The sequence below is a fragment of the Thamnophis elegans genome, chromosome 1 (assembly GCF_009769535.1).
Source record: "Thamnophis elegans isolate rThaEle1 chromosome 1, rThaEle1.pri, whole genome shotgun sequence".
NCBI lineage: Eukaryota > Metazoa > Chordata > Lepidosauria > Squamata > Colubridae > Thamnophis > Thamnophis elegans.
In genome coordinates, this window is record NC_045541.1 from 115914195 (window position 1) to 115933438 (window position 19244).

Below are 19244 nucleotides of genomic sequence, written 5' to 3' on the forward strand. Positions count from 1 at the left end.
CTCTTGAAGGAATGGTGGGACTTGCTAGAAGACAATATTAGGCAAGTGTTGTGACTCAGCAGATGTCTGCTGTGAGTCTTTTCGGGATACAAGATTCATTATGCAGCTGGGGCTTGTTAGAGGCAGGTTTGGAGATAAAAGGACGGATGCTGCCACGCCCTAGTCGCAGGAGTCAACGTTCCTTCGTGCGTTCCTTGGTTCGTACAACATTGATTAATCAGCAGTCGTGGTTTACACTTGGATAAGTGCTTTGGTGTTTCCTGTAACCCTGATTCAAGGCTACACTTGGAGAAGTGCATTGCTTGTAAGAGTTGTTTTGTTTTTCATTCCGTTATCTAGTCAGAGACTGTATTTATGTTATTTTTGGGCTCGAAGCCAGTCTGAGCTGAGAACTGATAAAAAGACTTCCTTTTAAGTTTGTCTGCTTGCTGTTTGTTAACAAGCCGGGAAGGGGGGACAGAACAGGCAGGTAGTTTAGGACTGTGCATAGGCAGTCCTCAACTAACAATTGTAGTCGAGCCTGAAATTAATTATGTCATTGCAGTTGTTAGTGAGTGATTAAGTGACTGGGACCAATTTTACAATCTTTTGTAAAAAATTGAGAGTGGTCATTAAGTAAACACCACGTTCGTTATTTGAATCCATTTTGCTGGAAAAGTAAATAAATGCCAGAAACTGGCAAAAAGCATTTAAAAAATCACACTTGAATGATTGTGGGATGCTACAAAAGTGAGCCTGTTGCCAAAATGTGTTCCTATGACTTTGGGAAGGTGTTGCAGCCATCGTAACTTTGAAATCAAGTCATAAGTAGCTTTTGGAAGGATCTGTTGTAACTTTGAACGGACACTAAATGATTGGCTGTAAGTCAAAAATTATTATATTTGTAGTTGCACATGCATCTTAAATTTCTTGTATCTCTAAAAACTGCCTCTTTATTGTAAGTGCCAAGAACTAGTGACATGGCTTCCAGCTTTGGAGGTGGGAAATACACAAAAGCAGAGTTGCATCCCGAAATAATTTTAATAAAACTAAAAACAAACCAAAACCCCCACCATCCCATGCATGGTCCTTGCTTTCTTTAAAAAAGGGTGATCTCTGCCTCTTAAAAATCATTCATCCCAATTTAAATACAACCTGACCACACTTTGTTCTCCTTTTCATAGAACAGGAAATGTGTGGGTGTCTTTGAAGGCCACGCTTCCAAAGTCAACTGCCTCCTGGTAATTCAGACAACAGGGAAAAATGCAGCACTCTATTCTGGCTCCAGTGATCACAATATAAATTGCTATAATGTCAAGGTAAGTGTAGAGATAACGGTTGATGCAACTAATTAACCAGGAGGAAATGCATTGCCTTTTATAATTCTGGATTCTGAATTTATTCATTTTGCCCCCTGTGCCAATTGTGAATGTCAGGATGGATTGGCACATTTCAGAGTGTGATATTTCTTCAGCTCTGTGCATCTAAAGCATCTTCTAAGAATCTTAAAATGTGAAGTGACTTCCAGAAGTAAAAACTTTTTCACCAATGCAATACTGCCCTGTTTTTGGCCTCCCAACACCCCCCCCCCCCCCAGCACGTCCCATTTTTGCCAAAAACAGGCATGTTTTTGGTGAAAAGTGGATGCATAGAAGGCTTGGGAGGCCTGCAAAGTGCTCCTGGCGGCTGAGGAGGACAAAAACGGGACGGGGGAGGGGGGGTTGGGAGGTCACAAATGGGCCCATTTTTGGAAAAAAAAGGCTATTTACTATGAGTTTAGTAAATCCTACTTTTTTTTCACTTGCTAGACAAGAGAACTTATTGATCAGTTTAAACTGGATGAGCGTGTGCTTTGCCTGCACAGTAGATGGAGGATCCTTTACGCTGGCCTTGCAAATGGAAATGTGGTCACTTTTAATATAAAGGTCAGTATAAGAGATGTAAGCATTGCTAATCTCCAAGAAGAAATGCTGCTGTAATGCATGATAACTGAAAAAGACAAATAAAGTTTGAAGTTCAACTTGCATCCATTTTCCGAAGTTAAAGAAACAAGGGGAAGATCTACCTTGGCACAGTTACAGCTTAGTTGATACATAAGCACAATCAGACATAAGACTACAATTTACCTGGGGGAGTAGTTATTGGGAAAGGAGTCCATGCACACTTTTCTGTTTCTTTGAATTATTTTTCTTTTCAAAATTAAAATTATGTAAGTATTTGCTATGGAGCAGAGTGTATCTTAAAGAAATTCACTCCATAAAAAAATAAACAACACTGTTTCTTAATGAAAAAAAATATTGTTTTACATTCCCAGTTACATGGCAATCTGCAATTTATGGGAAGGCATCCAAATAATTAGAAGGAGAAAAAAAATAATGCTGTTGGATCTGGAAGGAAATAATTGTGTCCATAACTTGTGTTTGGGTTGTATTTCTCTCCCCCCACCCCCGGTCAGAACAACCGACAACTTGAGACTTTTGAGTGTCATGGTCCTAGGGCGATCAGCTGCCTGGCTACAGCGCAGGAAGGGGCACGGCGACTACTGATTGTGGGATCCTACGATTGTACAATTAGTGTGCGAGATGCCCGAAATGGACTCCTGCTCCGAACCCTTGAAGGTCATAGCAAAACAGTACTGTGTATGAAGGCAAGTACTTTAAAAAGAAGCGCTTTTATTGAAATGCAGCCATTTGAAACAATTCATAACTTGTAAATGAAACACCTTTTTTTTGGTTGCTTGATGCTATTTCATCAGTTCTGAGGACGTGTAAGATGAGAGACATATATGTCAGCTGGGAGAGGATGTGGAGGTTTTGGAGGGAGGCCTTGCTTGATGCTTTGCAGATCAAGCATCTGGAGATGTAAAAATCTTCCTTGTAATAGATAATAGTAACTTTGAAGCACAGCTGAACTTGTGGTGTTGACTAGGTATGTGGGTAATTTGGTTGAGTCTAATGCAGTTCTGTTGCAGCTGGTGCTCAGACTGGTTTGTAATTCATTCCCTAGAAGTGATTCATTCATTGTACTTATATTGCGACAATTAAACATGAGAGCTGGTAAGGAATGAAGTATTTCTGGTTAAATATTATATGTAATCTGGCTGTTGGCTTTATCTTCCAAGGTTGTGAATGATCTGGTCTTCAGTGGTTCCAGTGACCAATCTGTCCATGCTCACAACATACATGTAAGTTTGTTCATTTTAATCTATGAAATATGACATGTTTCATACTTCTTTTATTTCTAACAAAATAATTTACTGCTAAATTAGTGTTGATAATTCATTTAGATTAATTTAATTCAATTTTAAACAAGTGTTCTCAGAGAAAAACACCTAATATTTAAACCTGAATCTTGCCTGTAGATGCTCTGAGAAATAGAAAAATTAGTTGCTTTAGGAAACTTTTGTGCACTGTATTTTTTATTTGACTAGACAATTGTGCCAGTTAAAAAATATACTACAAGCCCTGTTTCATCTCAATATTTTAAGAAGAAATCCATCAAATAGCTATTATTATATTATGATCCAAGGGACGCTCAGTGGCTAAGACACTGAGCTTGTTGATCAGAAAGGTTGACAGTTCAGTGGTTCAAATCTCTAGGGCCGTGTAACGGAGTGAGCTCCTGTTACTTGTCTCAGCTTCTGCCAACCTAGCAGTTTGAAAGTATGTAAAAATGCAAGTAGAAAAATAGGAACCACCTTTGGTGGGAAGGTAACAGCGTTCCGTGTGCCTTCGGCATTTAGTCATGCCGGCCACATAACCACGTCTTCGGACAGCGCTGGCTCTTCAGCTTTGAAACAGAGGTGAGCACCACCCCCTAGAGTCGGGAACGACTGCACATATGTGCAAGGGAAACCTTTACCTATATTATGATCCATGGAAAAAAACCCTGTAATTGAGACTTGTATTCTCATCACTAAATAATGCAGTCATAAAGTACAACATCACATGACCACATCTTATAATGACAATTCCAGCCACACTCCCTATTGCCATCATTAAGTGAGGATAACAGGTCCCAGGCAACTCACAAGCAAGCCAAGAGGCAGAAGGGGCATGCTCTGCATCTTGTCACCCAAGGAACTGTGACTGGCATGGTAAAGGAAAAGAGCCTTTCTGCTGCAGAACATGATGCCCCTTGAGCTGAGGCCTGCCCCCATCTTTTTGGTCTTCTGAAAGAGCCTGAAAACCTGGCATTGCCAACTGACCTGGGACCCTGATAGGGGCGTCCCGTTTTGGAGAAGGCTAGTAGACTAATACAATACCTCACCTACACCCCAGTTATGCATTGGTTCTTTTTATCCATTTTAATAATAATTTTAATATATTAGTTTTTACTATAATGCTTTAATGTTTTAATCCTGTAATTGTTTGATTCTGTTAATTACGACATTGTGAACCATCCAGAGTTGCTTGGTAGAGTGAGGGGCGTATACAAATTCAGTAAATGAATAGAAATAGGAATAGGAATGGCATGGAAGAGAAGAATACAAATTCTCAGTGCATCTCTTTTTATTTCTTGTGAATGATGGTAGATAAGGATAAGCTTTTACACAAAATACATAAAGGTTGATCCCCAGTGGCCATATGAAAGTGTTGTTTATGCTAGAGAGTTAACAATCTTTCTTACAATGCTCACTTTATTAACAGTACAAATTAAAGAAGAAACATATCCTCTTCAAGATTTTGTTGTCAAAAGGAAAGTGTGTAAGAATCTAGTAGAAACAATTAATTTATTTGCTCTGTGCATACCTATTTATTCTGATGATCTTGTTGCAGACTGGAGAGCTGGTACGGATATACAAGGGGCATAACCACGCAGTAACTGTTGTGAACATCCTTGGAAAAGTGATGGTAACAGCCTGTTTAGACAAGTGTGTTCGAGTATATGAGTTGCAGGTAAAAATCTAGCTGATTTTATTTAAAGTAGAATGTGATAATTATCTTTGTAAATGATATCCTTTGTTTCTCTTTGATGCCAAGTGGTGTATTCATCTTCAAATATTTCACATGATCTAATTTGAAGCAACTCTTTTAGCTCTGAATTGGGTTTTTAAAAAAGTCCTGTAGGAGTTGCAGAGACTTCAGGGTCTAATTTTCTCTAGGAAGAATAGCTGCTGGGTTGTGTGTTTTGCCTGCTAAATTTACCTGCCATGAGATAACAGTGTTGGTTATATACATTGCCTGCCATACATTCTGAAAGCGTGTGAGGTTATTTAGATATTCTCCAACGTTGGTGGAGACAGCAGTTATGCATGGGTTAACTCAGTCAGTAACCAATAGAACTGAGTCTACTAAAATGATGTCATCGCCTCAGAGGAGTGTCGTCCTTCTTTTTTAGACTCCGTTCGATCCGAACTGGCTGTGCTAACTGCTTTCTCTTCAACTTTTGTAGATATTATAATTACCTTTAATTGGATATTTTTCTAAATTTCACCTAAATTACATCCAAATTGGGAAGAATTAGTGGATAGCTCCTCAGAGCTAAGTCTCTCAATTAGCCCACGGGCTTTTTGGAGAGACTCACCAGGGCTTTTTCGAGGCTTCTGCCTCCTGAGCTTACTGGCATTTTCAGAGGCTCTTCTGCAGGCAGCGCCTGCCAGCAACAGCCGTTGGAGGCTCTGCTCAGCGCTGCCGCCTTTGCTGGCCTCCGAGCCTTTCCCTCATGCTGCCAAGTCAACAGCTGCCACCAAAGCCGCCAGCAGCTGCCAAAGCCATCAGCAGCCACAAAAGAGCCAAAAGCAGCCGCCGGAACCGCTGGGAAGCTCTGCCGCTGCCGGGAAGCACACCCCCCCCCAGCGCTCCCGCCTCCACCGGATCGCTGCTGCTGTTCTCCTCAGCCTCCACAGCCTCTCCACAGGCACTTTGATGCCCTCCCTCATTCTGCAGCCTCGGCTACCTCATGGCGTCCATCCCATAGGCTATGTAGCATCAGTGGCCGTTTTGTTTTGGCACGAAGATCTCCAGTGGCCATTTTGGGCACTTCAAGGAGTTGTGAGTACAGACCATGGCCTCATTTCCTGCCCTGAGCCACGTGCCTCTACCCACCAACGAGACCCCTTCTTCTGGGACCCACAAATGCAGGCCTGCCCCAGAAGCCTCCCCCACGGAGCCCTCTCCCAAGGCCCCCAGGGAGTCCCATAGGAGTGCAGCCAAGCCACAGGCAAAGGACAGTGCCACCCAGGTTCCTCCAGCAAGGCCAAGGCCAAGGCCAAGACCAACCACACTGAATCCCATCTATTTCAGTCCCAGAGGCCTACTCAGCCTAGTCCTTGTCCTGACCTGTCTGATTCGGAGGATGACCTCTCCCCTGCTGCATCCATCATTCAACCTGAGGATGCCAGGGACCCAACTGATCTTGCCTGCAGTGGGGATGAATCTGAGGGTGGCAGGAGCATCACTCCGGATGAGGAGCCCCTCTACCAGGAGGAAATTTCCCCTGAAATTTTCTGAACATGGCGTAGCAGCTGCCCTTAAACATAGGTCTTCTAACCACTCTACTCCACGCAGGTCTGCTTCTTTTTCTGGTTCTAGACGCAAGGAGGTGATCTCTCGGCTTCTTCATCACATGAGCTCCTTGGCACATCCAGTCACCCTTTGGTTTTTGGAGAAGAGGAACGTCCAGAAAGAGATTCAGATCTCTCGGAAAACTAGGGGCTTCCCCCTGACCCACCTGCATTTGTCAGTTTGTTCAAACCTGCTGTCTTTCGCTCTCTCCTCTTTAAGGCCAAGAGTATCACTGGCATCCATTCCCCTAAAGCACCTCAAGGAATGGAATCAGACAAAGCGGACACTATTGACCTCCTCTTCATCCAGTCTAAGGTGGAAAAGGAGGTGATTCTGTCTCCCAGAGTCTTCATAGACGTGGTCCAGAACCAATGGGCATCACCAGGTACAGGTCCCCTCCCCAATACCTTGGACAAGCCCCTGTATAACGTGGGACCAGAACTCACCAAGGCTTTAGAGGTACCTTCTATTGACTTACCTATAATTGGCCTTTCTTCTCCTAACACAGCCTCAGCAGCTCCCGAGGAGGCTCTTCACCCCGAAGACAAGTGAATAGAACAAACTCTGGTCAAGAGTCACCAGGCCTCGGCTTGGGCCGTTAGGGCGGGTACCTCTGCTTTGTTCTTTAGTTGCTCTGCTCTCTTATGGCTAAGGCAACTCCAAATGAGGCTCCCGGCCAGGGATTCTAGGGCTTGCAGGGATATTAACAAAATAAAGGCAGGTCTAGAATACACTGCAGATGCTTCCTTGGACACGGCCCGTTTTGCGTCCAAGGCCATAGCATCCTCCATCTCCACCTGTCGTCTGCTTTGGCTAAAGCAGTGGCAGGCGGAAGCCCGTGCCAAGTGGAGGCTAGCCTCCTCTCCCTATTCTTCCTCCCTTCTCTTTGGGGCCCCATTAGATCCTCTATTGGTAGAGTCCAAGGATAAGTGGAAGGTCTTGCAGCCGGCCACTAAGAAACAAGAGGGCTGCAGTCAATCCTTTTATCGCAGGCAGCCCTTTCAGGGTCAGGATGGGGGTTCCTCCAGCTCCCATCCGTAACGTCAGGCTCCCCCCAGACATGGCCCTTCCTTTTCCAACAGGTCAGGCAGAAACAACTAGAGATTCCAGCCCAAAAGGTCATTCAGGGACAATACCAACCGATCCTACAAGAGGCAGAAGTGACTGTCTGGAGGATCTCCCCATAGGGGGATGTGCCAAAGTCTTCGGGGGGGCTGGAGAGCAATCCTCGATCTTGGTTTCTTGTATGCCTTCCCTCCCTTCCCCCTGATACAAAGGGTCATTCAGAATATGATAGAGGAAGAGGCCGAACTACTCTACACTACTCGCCCCCCATTGGCCACGCCATCCATGGTTCATGGACCTAGTCAACCTCTCAGTGGGCCCAGAGTGGCGTCTTCCCCTGATACCGTCCCTTCTTCACCAGGGTTCCATCCACCATCCCGACCTATCTTGGCTCTGCCTAACTGCATGGAGGCTGAGCGGGAGGTCTTGACGGCGGCAAACCTTTCTGAGACTCGGTAATTCAAACTATTCAAGCTTCTCGACGCCAGGCCACTAATAGAATGTACGAATCAACGTGGCAGACTTTCAACGTGGTGTCTTTCTAGAGAGGTTTCGTCCCTGGAGGCTTCGATTCCCCAGTTTTTGGAGTTCCTGCAACAGGGACTAGATAAAGGACTTGCGCCCAACACCTTACGGAGGCAGGTGTCTGCTCTTTCTTCGGTTCTCTCTCTTCATCGGGATGAGCCTCTCTCCTTGCACCCTCATATATGCCACTTTATTAAGGGTGTGTCTAATCTCTGCCCTCCTGTCATTCACCACTTCTCCTCGTGGGATCTAACCAAAGTCCTTGACTTTCTCACTGGACCATCTTTCAAGCCTCTCAGGTCAGCCTCCCTGAATCACTTCATATTGAAAACAACCTTTCTGGTGGCTATCACGTCTGCACAACGGGTCTCAGAATTAGCGGCCCTTTCCAACTGTTCCGACTTGTGTACCTTTCACTCAGACCGCGTGGTCCTTCGACTTGATCCCACCTTTGTTCCAAAGGTCAATTCAGCCTTTCATCAGTCTCTAGATCTCACTCTACCGAACTTTTGCCCTAATCCCTCTCACAGTTTCGAACGCAAATGGCCCAGGTTAGACATAGATCTATATTGCCAAGACGGCCATCTTTAGGCGCACCGAAGCACTCTTTGTGTCTTTCCACCCCACAAACAAGGGTCTAAAGGCTTCTCCATCTATGGTTGGGCGCTGGATTGGGTCAACCATAACTAGAGCTTTCCTGGCAAGTCACCTCATGCCTCCATCCAACATCATGGCGCATTCCACATGCAGCGCCGCTACATCAGCAGCGTGGACAAGGCAGGCCTCCGTGGAAGAGATCTGCAAGGTGACCACCTGGGCGACCCCCAATTCCTTTACCTGCCATTATAAGATGGACAGATATGCGTCGGCGGATGTGGCATTCGGATGGCGGGTGCTTCAACAGATTCTTCCCTCTTCAAGCTCCTAGCCCAGTGTCATTCTCACCCGGGGACAGGCCCAGCTTTGGTACGTCCCATGCATGACCACTGTCTCCACCAACGTTGGAGAATGGGGCATTGGTTCTTACCTGATATGCCCCTTCTCGAGGCAGGTGGAGACAGCGGTCATCCCCACCCTTTGGTTCCTGGCCTAGTTTGCGGAGGGAGTTCTGGAGCTAGGCTGGGGTTTCGGAGGATTGAAAGCAGTCGACTAACGCACAGCAGTCTTCTTATCTCCTTCGTCACAAAAGTGGGAGGACATTCCTTTGAGGTGATGACATCATTTTGGTAGACTCAGTTCTATTGGTTACTGACTGAGTTAACCCATGCATGACCGCTGTCTCCTCCTGCCTCAAGAAGGGGCGTATCAGGTAAGAACCAACGCCCCATTTTGATAACTTTTCATCTGGGAGAGTCTATGGCTGGAAACGAATATTTAAAATAAGCAAACTAGTATCGTAGGACAAAAAAGCAGTTTTTTTGTTTTATATTGTTTACATGCAGTTTACTGTAACTAAATCTTTAGGTATGTACTTATTGGCTTATTACATATGTCTGACAAGGTTTTTTTTTCTTCCCCTCTCTTTTCCACCAAGTCTCACGATCGTTTACAAGTCTATGGAGGACATTCGGATATGATTATGTGCATGACCATTCATAAGAGCATGGTAACACTTTGTTTTCTCTTTCCATAATATTAGGGATTTTCCTCTTATGATTATGGCTATCCAGAATTAGATCATTATTCTTGCTTGCTTTGTAGATAGCATTTTGCAAGTTACTTCATGCTTGGTTCCCTCTGGTTGGGAAATAAGACTGTGAAGCAATTATGAATTTGTTAGAAGTTGTATCCAAAGAGCCAGATGTCTTCAAACCCACTAGAGCACCCCATGAAGAGCTTCTATCACCTGGGGGAAGATAACGGATTTGTATCTTATATTTAAGAACATCAAACTAATCATCTGGCATCACGACTTCTCTATGTGCATAAAGAGGAGTATTCTGGATTCTAGCCAGGCTCTAACAAAAGACAGACGTAAATTCACAGATCAGAAGAAGCCAATCTAATGCGCTGCAGTTGGATTGGACTCCTAACTCTTATCTGCTTTTGCAAGATGGCCAGGGTTAAGGGACTGTGGGAGTCCAGAAAATCTGGAGAGTATTTAGTATTACTTATGTAAATTTGGTACTCTTTTTTCCCCCTGCATGATAGTGCAGTGGTAAGAATGCAGGCTAACTCAGCTCACATTGCCAACAGTTCAATTCCCTCAATCTGACTGACTCAGGCTGACTGAGCCTTCCATCCTTACAAGGTCTATAAAATTAGGAGCCAGATTGTTGGGGGCAATGTGCTGTCTCTGCAAACCGCTTAGGGGAGCTGTAAAGCACTGTGAAGTGGTATATAAGTCTTAAGTGCTATTGCTATTATTAAAAAGTATCCCAGTTGGATTGTTGTTAAAACAACTAAACTGTGATAAAATAATACAGTTTTACCCAACTCTTTTGAATATGTGAAAAGCATCAGATAACTTTTGAATAAACTTTAACATTTGAGATGACTAAACCAACTGAAATCTGAGAAGCACAGCAACTCTCATTTAACCAACAGTCTAAGTAACTAGGTAAGATTTCTGGGCATATGTACGTCTTTTTTACATTTTTTAATTGGGTACTTAACATAGAATGTCTCCATAGCCTGAATGGCATCATTATAGTTTGTTATCCTATTGACTGCATGCAAAAAATGATTTCCCAGGAACAGACTATCACCACTCAAACACGTTTAGTTACAGCACTTAATTTAATAACTCCATAGTGTAACTGAGGGACTTTATTCAATTAATGATCCTGCATTCTTTGGTTGCATATTAATGTATATTTGCTAAACATTACTACTGATTTCTTTTGCAAAATAGTTTTACAGTTTATCCTTAGGTTTTGTGTTCATACATAGACTAGCTGTTTTGCTGTTATTGATATCTCAAGATTTTTTTTAAAAAAAAGTTTAAAAAAAAAACTTCATATATTCAATATACAATGCACTAATTGAATTGTTTCCCTTAATCCAACTGAGTGATAAAGGAGTTTATAGAATTAATTTCAACATTTTGTTTTTTATCACTAAAATATATAAGCTACTGTACAGAAAATAAATATTCTAATCATAGTAGAATTTTAAATATAGTACAAGTGGCTACTCCATTCAGTATATTCGTGTCTTTTTATTCTTTTTATTCTATAATTCTTTTTTTCCCTCTTTTCAGATCTACACAGGTTGCTATGATGGTAGTATCCAAGCAGTGCGGCTGAACCTGATGCAGAACTATCGTTGTTGGGTAAAGAAAAAATACTTTTACTCTTTAGACTCTGAAGTTCATGTAGTTGTTCATAATATTTGAAATCTGTTGAATCCACAAAAAAATATAACATAAATAGGATAAAAATGTCACCAAAACCAAATAGTTGAAACAGTTAAAATTGGAGTTGGGCAACTATAACAAATTTGGTTGATTGATTTGTACATTTAAAAGGCAGGCTAGGCATAAGGTATCAGATATTATAAATCAACTCTAAGCCAAGTTTGAATCAAATTATTTATCTATTATGGAAAGCAATTAGTTCACTCCAGATTCCAGAACAATCTCAAATAGTTTTTAAACCCTTAAGTTTAGTCTTTGTTTAAGAATGACTGAAAATATTGACTCCAGCCATTCTAAGTATTTTTTGGGGGGTAGGCTCAGAAAGATGCCGAGGGCCACCTGCCCATCCCTAGATGTCCTCCATTGGGAAGCTTTTGGAAACAGGACTCTCTTCACTAGTATAGTTTTTAGACAATATATATGTCATGAAGTCACTGTAATGACAACACTCTTCCTGGTAGAATCCTCTGGACAAATGTAGAGCTTCTGATACTTATTCTCAAGGGAGACAAACCAGGTGTGGTGTGGTCTCCGTTCCCTTCAAGCAATCCTTATGTTAATATGGGTACTTTGAGAAGACAAGAAATTGGTCACTCAGTTCTCCCATGTTCAGCATGAGGGAACGTCATAGTTCCTTCATATAATGTTGTATTCTGGAGCAGAAAGTGTCCATCTCTGATAATTGTGTGAAGTGGTTTTTCTGTTTGGATGAAAGGTGCAAAGACCTTGGCTGTAGTGTCCTAGAGGGATGAAACAAATTTGGCACAATTGCTGTCAGGTTTCTGTTGAGAAAACTCAAAACTATAAATGTCAGTATATCTTTCAAACAACCCTAAAATTTCAAGTTTATCATTTGACTCCCTTCTTTTTCCTAGAGGTGGACTGAAGTGGTCTTTACAGTTTTGGTTACTTCAGTCCTATTCATACTTGCATTGTCAATGGAGGATTGAAAATCGTTGTGTTATACAGAGTTGTGCAGTAGGGTGGTTAAGGTGTTGTAAGACCCAGGAGACCTTGGGAGCTCCTTGGATGATTTGGGGTCAGCCACTTTTCTCTCAATCCAAGTTATTTCGGAGTTGATGCTGAGAAAAATTTCTGAAGGGAGGCTGTGGACAAAAATGAATGAATGAATGTACTGTTTTATGGTTTTACAGAACTAGTTTTTACTAAATCAAGCTAATTAAGATACCTCTAGTTTAGTATTTTCTTATTTTTCTCTTTCTTACATGTATGAACTACAGAAAAATGGTTACATTGTTAATGTCTCCACTAGCTTTCAGCCATTCCCTGTTTTGTTTATTTTGCTTATCAGTGGCATGGATGTTCACTTATATTTGGAGTTGTGGACCACTTAAAACAGCATTTGTTAAATGACCACACAAATCCGAATTTTCAAACTCTGAAGTGTCGTTGGAAAAATTGTGATGCATTCTTCACCTCCAAGAAAAGTTCCAAACAGGTATGTAGCAAAGAAATTGGATAAAAGGTGAAAGATGAAGGAATTATTTGGAATGTAGTTCTTGTAGCTTGGGAAGAGAGCAATCTACAAAAACTTTAATACGTCTTTTAAGGGGAAAAAAGAGGTGCACAATTGGCAGTCCTGCTGCCACTGTGTCGTAAGATGAGAAGAAATTCTATTCCTGACATAGTGATAGAAAATGTCTGGGGCTCTTGTTACTCTGCTATTGGTTCTTTGATAGTAGTAACTGGAAAAGAAACCAGTTTAAGGGCCTTGATCTACAATTCTATTGTCTGCAACTATAAAAGTATTAAAAATGTACTAGCTGTTGACATATTTATTTTCCCTTCAGATTCCTCCTTTTTCCCCTATTCTGTTCTTTCCTTGCCCACCAGCATTAATTCTATCATCACTTATTCTTCTCAGCCTTTCATCGGATTGCCTTATAAGATGTTTTTCTATCATAAATATTACTTACACAGTGGTGATATACATACATTACTGTACCAAACAGTTCACCTAATAACTACTGAACATATCATACAACATTTCACAAAGACCAATCAAATTAAAGCTAAAGCTGGTCAGTTAAGAGTATGGGGATGTTTCTAACATGCTGGTTAAAACTTAAAAACTTAAAAATTTAATAAGAACATTTGAAGTCTGACTAGTGCTGTCCTAAATCTTGGATGTACCCTGGCCTGGAATGTATCATTGATGTGCGGTTGTTGAAGTATAAAAATCTGAGCCAATTGAAATCAATCCTGTTTCCTTTCTGCCTCTAGGATGCGGTGGGACATATTGAGAAGCATGCAGAGGATGATAGCAAGATTGACTCATGACATTTTTCAGCCTCCCATATTGGGAAGTATTTTTTTATACACAAGTAATTTTACATGCCTTGTCCACCTCCTTCTTTTCTTTTTCCTCCTGTTCATTATTGGAGTGGAAAAAAGAACACACACCTTTTTCTGTTTTGTCTACAGAGACAGTATCTATTCACAGCTCTGTAGAGAAAGGAATGACAGAGTCATACCAAATAACTGTTCATACCATTCACTTGTTTGGGGGGGGGGGAATCTACCTTCCCTCATATTTACATTGTGCAAATAAATGCAGTGGGCTTATCTATTACTTGGTATTCAGAGTAACATTTTATACTTAATTTGGGGCCCTACATGTAAGTGTTTTAACCACCAGTTTTCATGTTATATGTAGGATCCCCTGTTAATGTATGTTTCTGAGTTTGGATTATTTTAATGTTAATCTAAACATTATTGAATTCAGGTTAGAAATACCATCTGATCATTGAATTCCTTATTTTTTTTCCTTACTGAAATCTTTGAGATATTTTGCTGTGGGAATGAACAATTGGCTCACTGTTTGAATTACTTTATATTGTGGCTTCAGTTTAAAATGTGAAATCAATTAATCACAATTGTATTTGATTTTATGGGTATGCTTTGGCGCCAAAGAATCTTAGCGTGGCAGAGAACATACTGTTAAGACAGCAAAATACTTGTTTCTTAAACATACTGTTATTTCCCAGTTATCTTAAGAGTTCCAGGCTCCATAATACAAACACCAGTAAATATAACTTACATTAAACATTTTTGGATAGGTTTATACCCAGTGCTCTCTTGCCACAATATTGGGACTGTGTTTTTGATTCTGAGAATTTTACGTTATGACCATTATGGCATTTGAAGTAAGTGAATGTTAACTTGCTTCATCCAGCTAAGCCTGTGAGAATCCTGTGTTTTTGATAACCAACTTGTTTCACAGCAACTGACTAAATTTCAATTCTTATAATTGCAAGTTAAAAAGCTGTTGGGCACATACTGGAAAGATTTAAAACCTAAGCAGAAGCTGAGAATTTTGCATATATTTTGTGCTGTCATTTAAGGGAGCAAAACTAAGCAGCGTGACAAATGCAAGAATTGACAGAGAAATAGCATATGTGTTTGTGAAAGAAATGTGTATATGGTCAGTGCTGTCTGGGAAAGTTTTTGTGCTGCAATTTGCGGTATTCAGAAAATGGTTCCCTATTTAGATTTCATCTAGTGTTTGTGACATCAGTTCTGGTTTTTCTTCCACAGAAAAGCTAAAAACCTCATTATTAGTCTAGCAGTATCTGACTGTGAGCTTAATTACACCAGACAATGTACACATATTAGAAGAACAAATGGCATTGCAATCAACCTTTAAAAATAAAAGGTAATTAATGTATAACTTAGTGACTTCAACAGCTGGAAAAACAAACTAGTTGGAAGTTGCTCTACATGATTTCTTGATAATTCCGATAGCTTGAAGATGTTTTGATTCTGGTCCCCTCTTTTGACCTTTGCCATGTTCAGAAATAATGAACAATTCACTGGTTATCTTCTATTGTTAGAACATCTTCTGTAGCCTGCGCGTGATTTCTGTGCAATAGTGCCTCCTCTTTTCATGACATTGTTGGCAGCTGAAATCAAACAGACTGAAGGAAACCGTCAAATGCTTATTTGAAAGGCTGCAAAAACTTTCATTTTGTAGACAGTCAAATATTGAATGACATTTTAAAATATAGCTCATTCTTAACTGAATGTGTTTGAAGTTAAATTACAGAGGCAAGAAGTATTTTTGTGAAGAAAAATATATGGAGTGTGTTATTAGTTATGTGAATGGGTGAATATTAATTTTGCATCCTCTTCAAGTTTCTTTTTCAGTATTTTAACTGGAAGAGGATGGTGCCTTGATATGCAATAATTTAAATGTCTGCACATCAGTAATTGCAAGTGATTTATAAGTTGGATGAGTTGTGTTTTTTACTGTTTAGTACTGTATGTATGTTTGGGTGTGCGCGCATGCACATTTAATATGAGTGTGTTTTGGGATGCTTTCATAATTTGTATTAAAACTTGTTCAGCAATAAAAGCGTGGCCAAGTTTTATTATTAGTTTGTTCTATAATATATGTTTTTCTTAATGAGAAGAATAGTTGCAAATGAGGCTTCATGCACATAACTTAGAAAGTTAAACTCCTCCTCCTTCAGTGTGTTGTGCTGAAGCTCCACAGTTCTTTCATGTGGAATGTGAAATCTTCTCTTGCGATTCAGGTTATTTGTTTGGTTTGAGGTTGTTTTGTGTACTTATACCTCTTTAGTTGGAAATGTAGGCATGCTCCTTTAGGTTGCTCTATAGAAATCTTGATGCAAAGAGGGCAAAATGGAGTTTGCTGATTATTGATAGAATGGTAAGGCGGATGCATCAAGATTGCGTACTTTGAAGATTGTCACGTTCTGGAAGGTTGCAGGTGTTTGTCTTATTTCCAGAAATATATTAACTTTATCTTTAGAAGAGATTTATTTTGAAAGAAAGGAGATAGAAATGAAGTTGCCAGAGTGAATCGCAGAGTGCATTATTGAAATGTGTGGGAAGTGTTTAATTTTGCGTGCTGGGCTGATGTCTGAGTAAGTTGTTGCAGGTTGCATATGCAATGTATTTGGACTGCATGCCAACATATTTCCTCAGTATAAGAGGTGTGCACTTTTTAAAATGCCATTAAGTTTTGTGTGTGTGTGTGTGTGTGGTGAATGTGTTTCTTTACATTCATGGTTCTGCTGTGGAGGACTCTGCCATAGAGTTCTAGGTATTTGGCTGCTTGCATTTTTGTCCCACTAAATAATAGAACACTTGCAAGTATCCCAGCGTCTATTTGCCCTTTGAGACACTATCTGGGCTACGGTGGATTGAAACATAAAAGCTATAACATCTTAATAAAGTGGCAAAGCACCCACCTTAAAAAGTCAGGGCTGCATCCTTATCACACTAGATATAAAATATATCATATGACATTTTATCTTCTTTTTAAATGCAAGTTGGGGATATGTGTTTCATAGCGCAAATATCTTCAAAGACAGATACATTAAGAATTAGTATTCAGGCAGCCAGCAGCTAACTTGCTCTAAACACTGAATTTCCTAGATAATCTATAGTGGTGAGGAATGGTTTCCACAGAACATATAAGCAGGTGCTCCATATAGTATTGTGCAGCTAGAAGGTCTAAAATAACACATCATTTAAGGCATGAACAGATTCCTGTAATTGCAGAAATACCAGGTGATAAAATAGCATACCTACTATGCTATAACTGTTTAACATCTTTTCTCCGTTTGTTTCAGTGAATGATTTAGTCTTTCCTTTTTTGCTACAAAGCTGTGAATTAGATAAGATAACAACCAAAAGAAAACAAAATAAATTTACTTTATCCCAAGTGAGATGTGGTGTGGTCTATTCATTTTCTTCACAATAATTTAAATATGTCATTTACTTTTGAGGAATTCTGGGAATTGAAGTCTTAAAATTGCTGAGGGTCAAGTTCTGGCTTCTAAATTAAAGTATAGCAAAAAAAAAAAATCTTTAGTATGAAGCCTGCTTCATTGTTTTTACCTAGCTACTCCACATACCTCAAAGGCCAACTTCCCAAAACCACAATTCTAAACATAAGCAAAAATATTGGATAGTGATCGTTCTTACAAATCCGTACAAGCATCTGTTAAAAAAGTGGACATCTACAACTAGCATATTTTCACAGGTTTTTTTTTAATATTCTTTCATAATTTTAACACAGCAGATCCAGTGAAAGAGCTCTCATTTATTTATTATGCAACTTTTGCCATATTATTCCTAGCAATGGAACCATTGCTTGCATGGCATTTTTAAAAATGGGATAAGGAATACAGTTTCCAAACAAATGTAGTCGTAGCACTAGATCACAGTTAATCCTATGTGCAAAACCTCTTATAAAAGAAGTCTTGCTTATATATCAATACAGATTTCTATAAAAGTTCTACTGTAAGAGAACCCAGACTTCCTGAATCTGTCAGTTTGTTGCAGCCAGAACAAACTTATAATTTAGCTAAAATGTTTTTCTTGCAGCCTAGGAACAAAATTAATTGCAGGTAGCCCCTTGACTTAACAACCATAATTGGGACTATAATTTCTATTGCTAAGTGAGATGGTGCTAAATGAGTCACACCTGATTTTATGACCATCGTTGTTGAGCCTAGTCACTGTAGCTAAGTGCTGTTGTAATGTCAATTGGTCACTATAAATGAACGGTTGAGGACTACCTAGTTCAGCCACAATATTTAACCATCTATCTTGTCATTTAATACATCCTGTTTAATACTTCATCTATGTACATTGATATATTCTGTTGCCAGGCCTAATTGTAGGAAGCTTGGCTACAGGAATAATAACTGATGTAACATAACAAAATTATATAAAAATAATTTAGATAAATGTTTTGAGTCATGTTATTTTCAAATAAGTTGAATTACTTAGATGAACCACATTTTGGCAAGTTGTAGTGTTTAATATGAATAAATTGTACTGCTGCACCCTAAATGTCCCAGATGGTAAGAAGAGGTGCTGTTTCAAAGTAAGACAACAATTTTGATTTGCAACAAAACTCATGCATCCAGAGTTGATTCCATCAGGAGAGCAGATACCCTTCTTGTGCACAAGATGCTTCACTGCTTTTGTTACTTCTCCGTAAGCTGTTTCCTTGAACATAAATCTGCAGAATTTATACTTCCTTTCCGTGTAATTTTTAAGAGGAAGATGTGCAAGAGATCAGTGTCTTGAAACTGAATGATGGCTGATTAAGTCAATAATCCAAGAGAAGGTGCAAAATGAGTGATAATCAGGCATACATGGTGAGCTGTAGCCACTGGAAGTAGAAAATGGGTATTGTCAGATAATAGGAATTTTTTTTTAATATGCAAAACAAAACTACAGTATGTGATTTGTGCAAATCCCTTTAACCCAGTAAAGAAATTGACTTAAAATACAAACTGAACATTTTCAGCATCAGACTATAAAATTGTTTGTTGACACCTATTCCCATACTCAGAGATACTTATGTCCAAAAAGGATTTCCAGGTGTATTAAACCTTACAATGACACTGCATTTCAAGGCTGTATGTCCTTTCTAATTCATAGTTCAATTAGCTATGAAGTATGAACATAGAAATCACAATACATTTATTTTTTGCTACCTTGAAAATAAATTATAATACATACTATTAAAGCTAAATTAAGTTGTCACTATCTTTGAAATGATTTCAGACACATATATAGCCCAACACTAGATACACTAAATAGGTCTTGCTAAGCTCAGAACTCAAAAACTAGCCTACAGGTAGATATAGATAGTTTTGGAATACTTAAACTTCAATATTAAATCCTGTTTTATTGACTGATTTTCCATTTATCTCTTTAATTCATCTAAAGCATTTGAGCTAATAGTAGATAATAGACCTTCACTATAGAATAAACCTAATATATCTGCTTTTTAAAATAGATAT

At 39.8% G+C, this 19244-nt stretch overlaps 2 protein-coding genes across 2 annotated transcripts in view; one reads left to right on the forward strand and one right to left on the reverse strand.

Moving 5' to 3' along the window:
• Positions 1-17150, forward strand: part of ZNF106 (zinc finger protein 106) — a 54853-nt gene extending 37703 nt beyond the window's left edge. Inside the window, exons 14-22 of the mRNA XM_032229030.1 lie at positions 1164-1298; positions 1788-1904; positions 2435-2626; positions 3101-3163; positions 4758-4877; positions 9610-9681; positions 11278-11349; positions 12746-12892; positions 13678-17150. Coding sequence (XP_032084921.1) covers positions 1164-1298; positions 1788-1904; positions 2435-2626; positions 3101-3163; positions 4758-4877; positions 9610-9681; positions 11278-11349; positions 12746-12892; positions 13678-13734 — 975 coding nt within the window. The 3' untranslated portion in view covers positions 13735-17150. The remainder of the gene's footprint in view (positions 1-1163; positions 1299-1787; positions 1905-2434; positions 2627-3100; positions 3164-4757; positions 4878-9609; positions 9682-11277; positions 11350-12745; positions 12893-13677) is intronic.
• A 1141-nt stretch (positions 17151-18291) lies between these two features.
• CAPN3 (calpain 3) overlaps positions 18292-19244 on the reverse strand; it is a 32995-nt gene continuing 32042 nt past the window's right edge. The window contains exon 23 of the mRNA XM_032220293.1: positions 18292-18607. Within this exon, the coding sequence (XP_032076184.1) occupies positions 18581-18607 (27 nt within the window). The 3' untranslated portion in view covers positions 18292-18580. The remainder of the gene's footprint in view (positions 18608-19244) is intronic.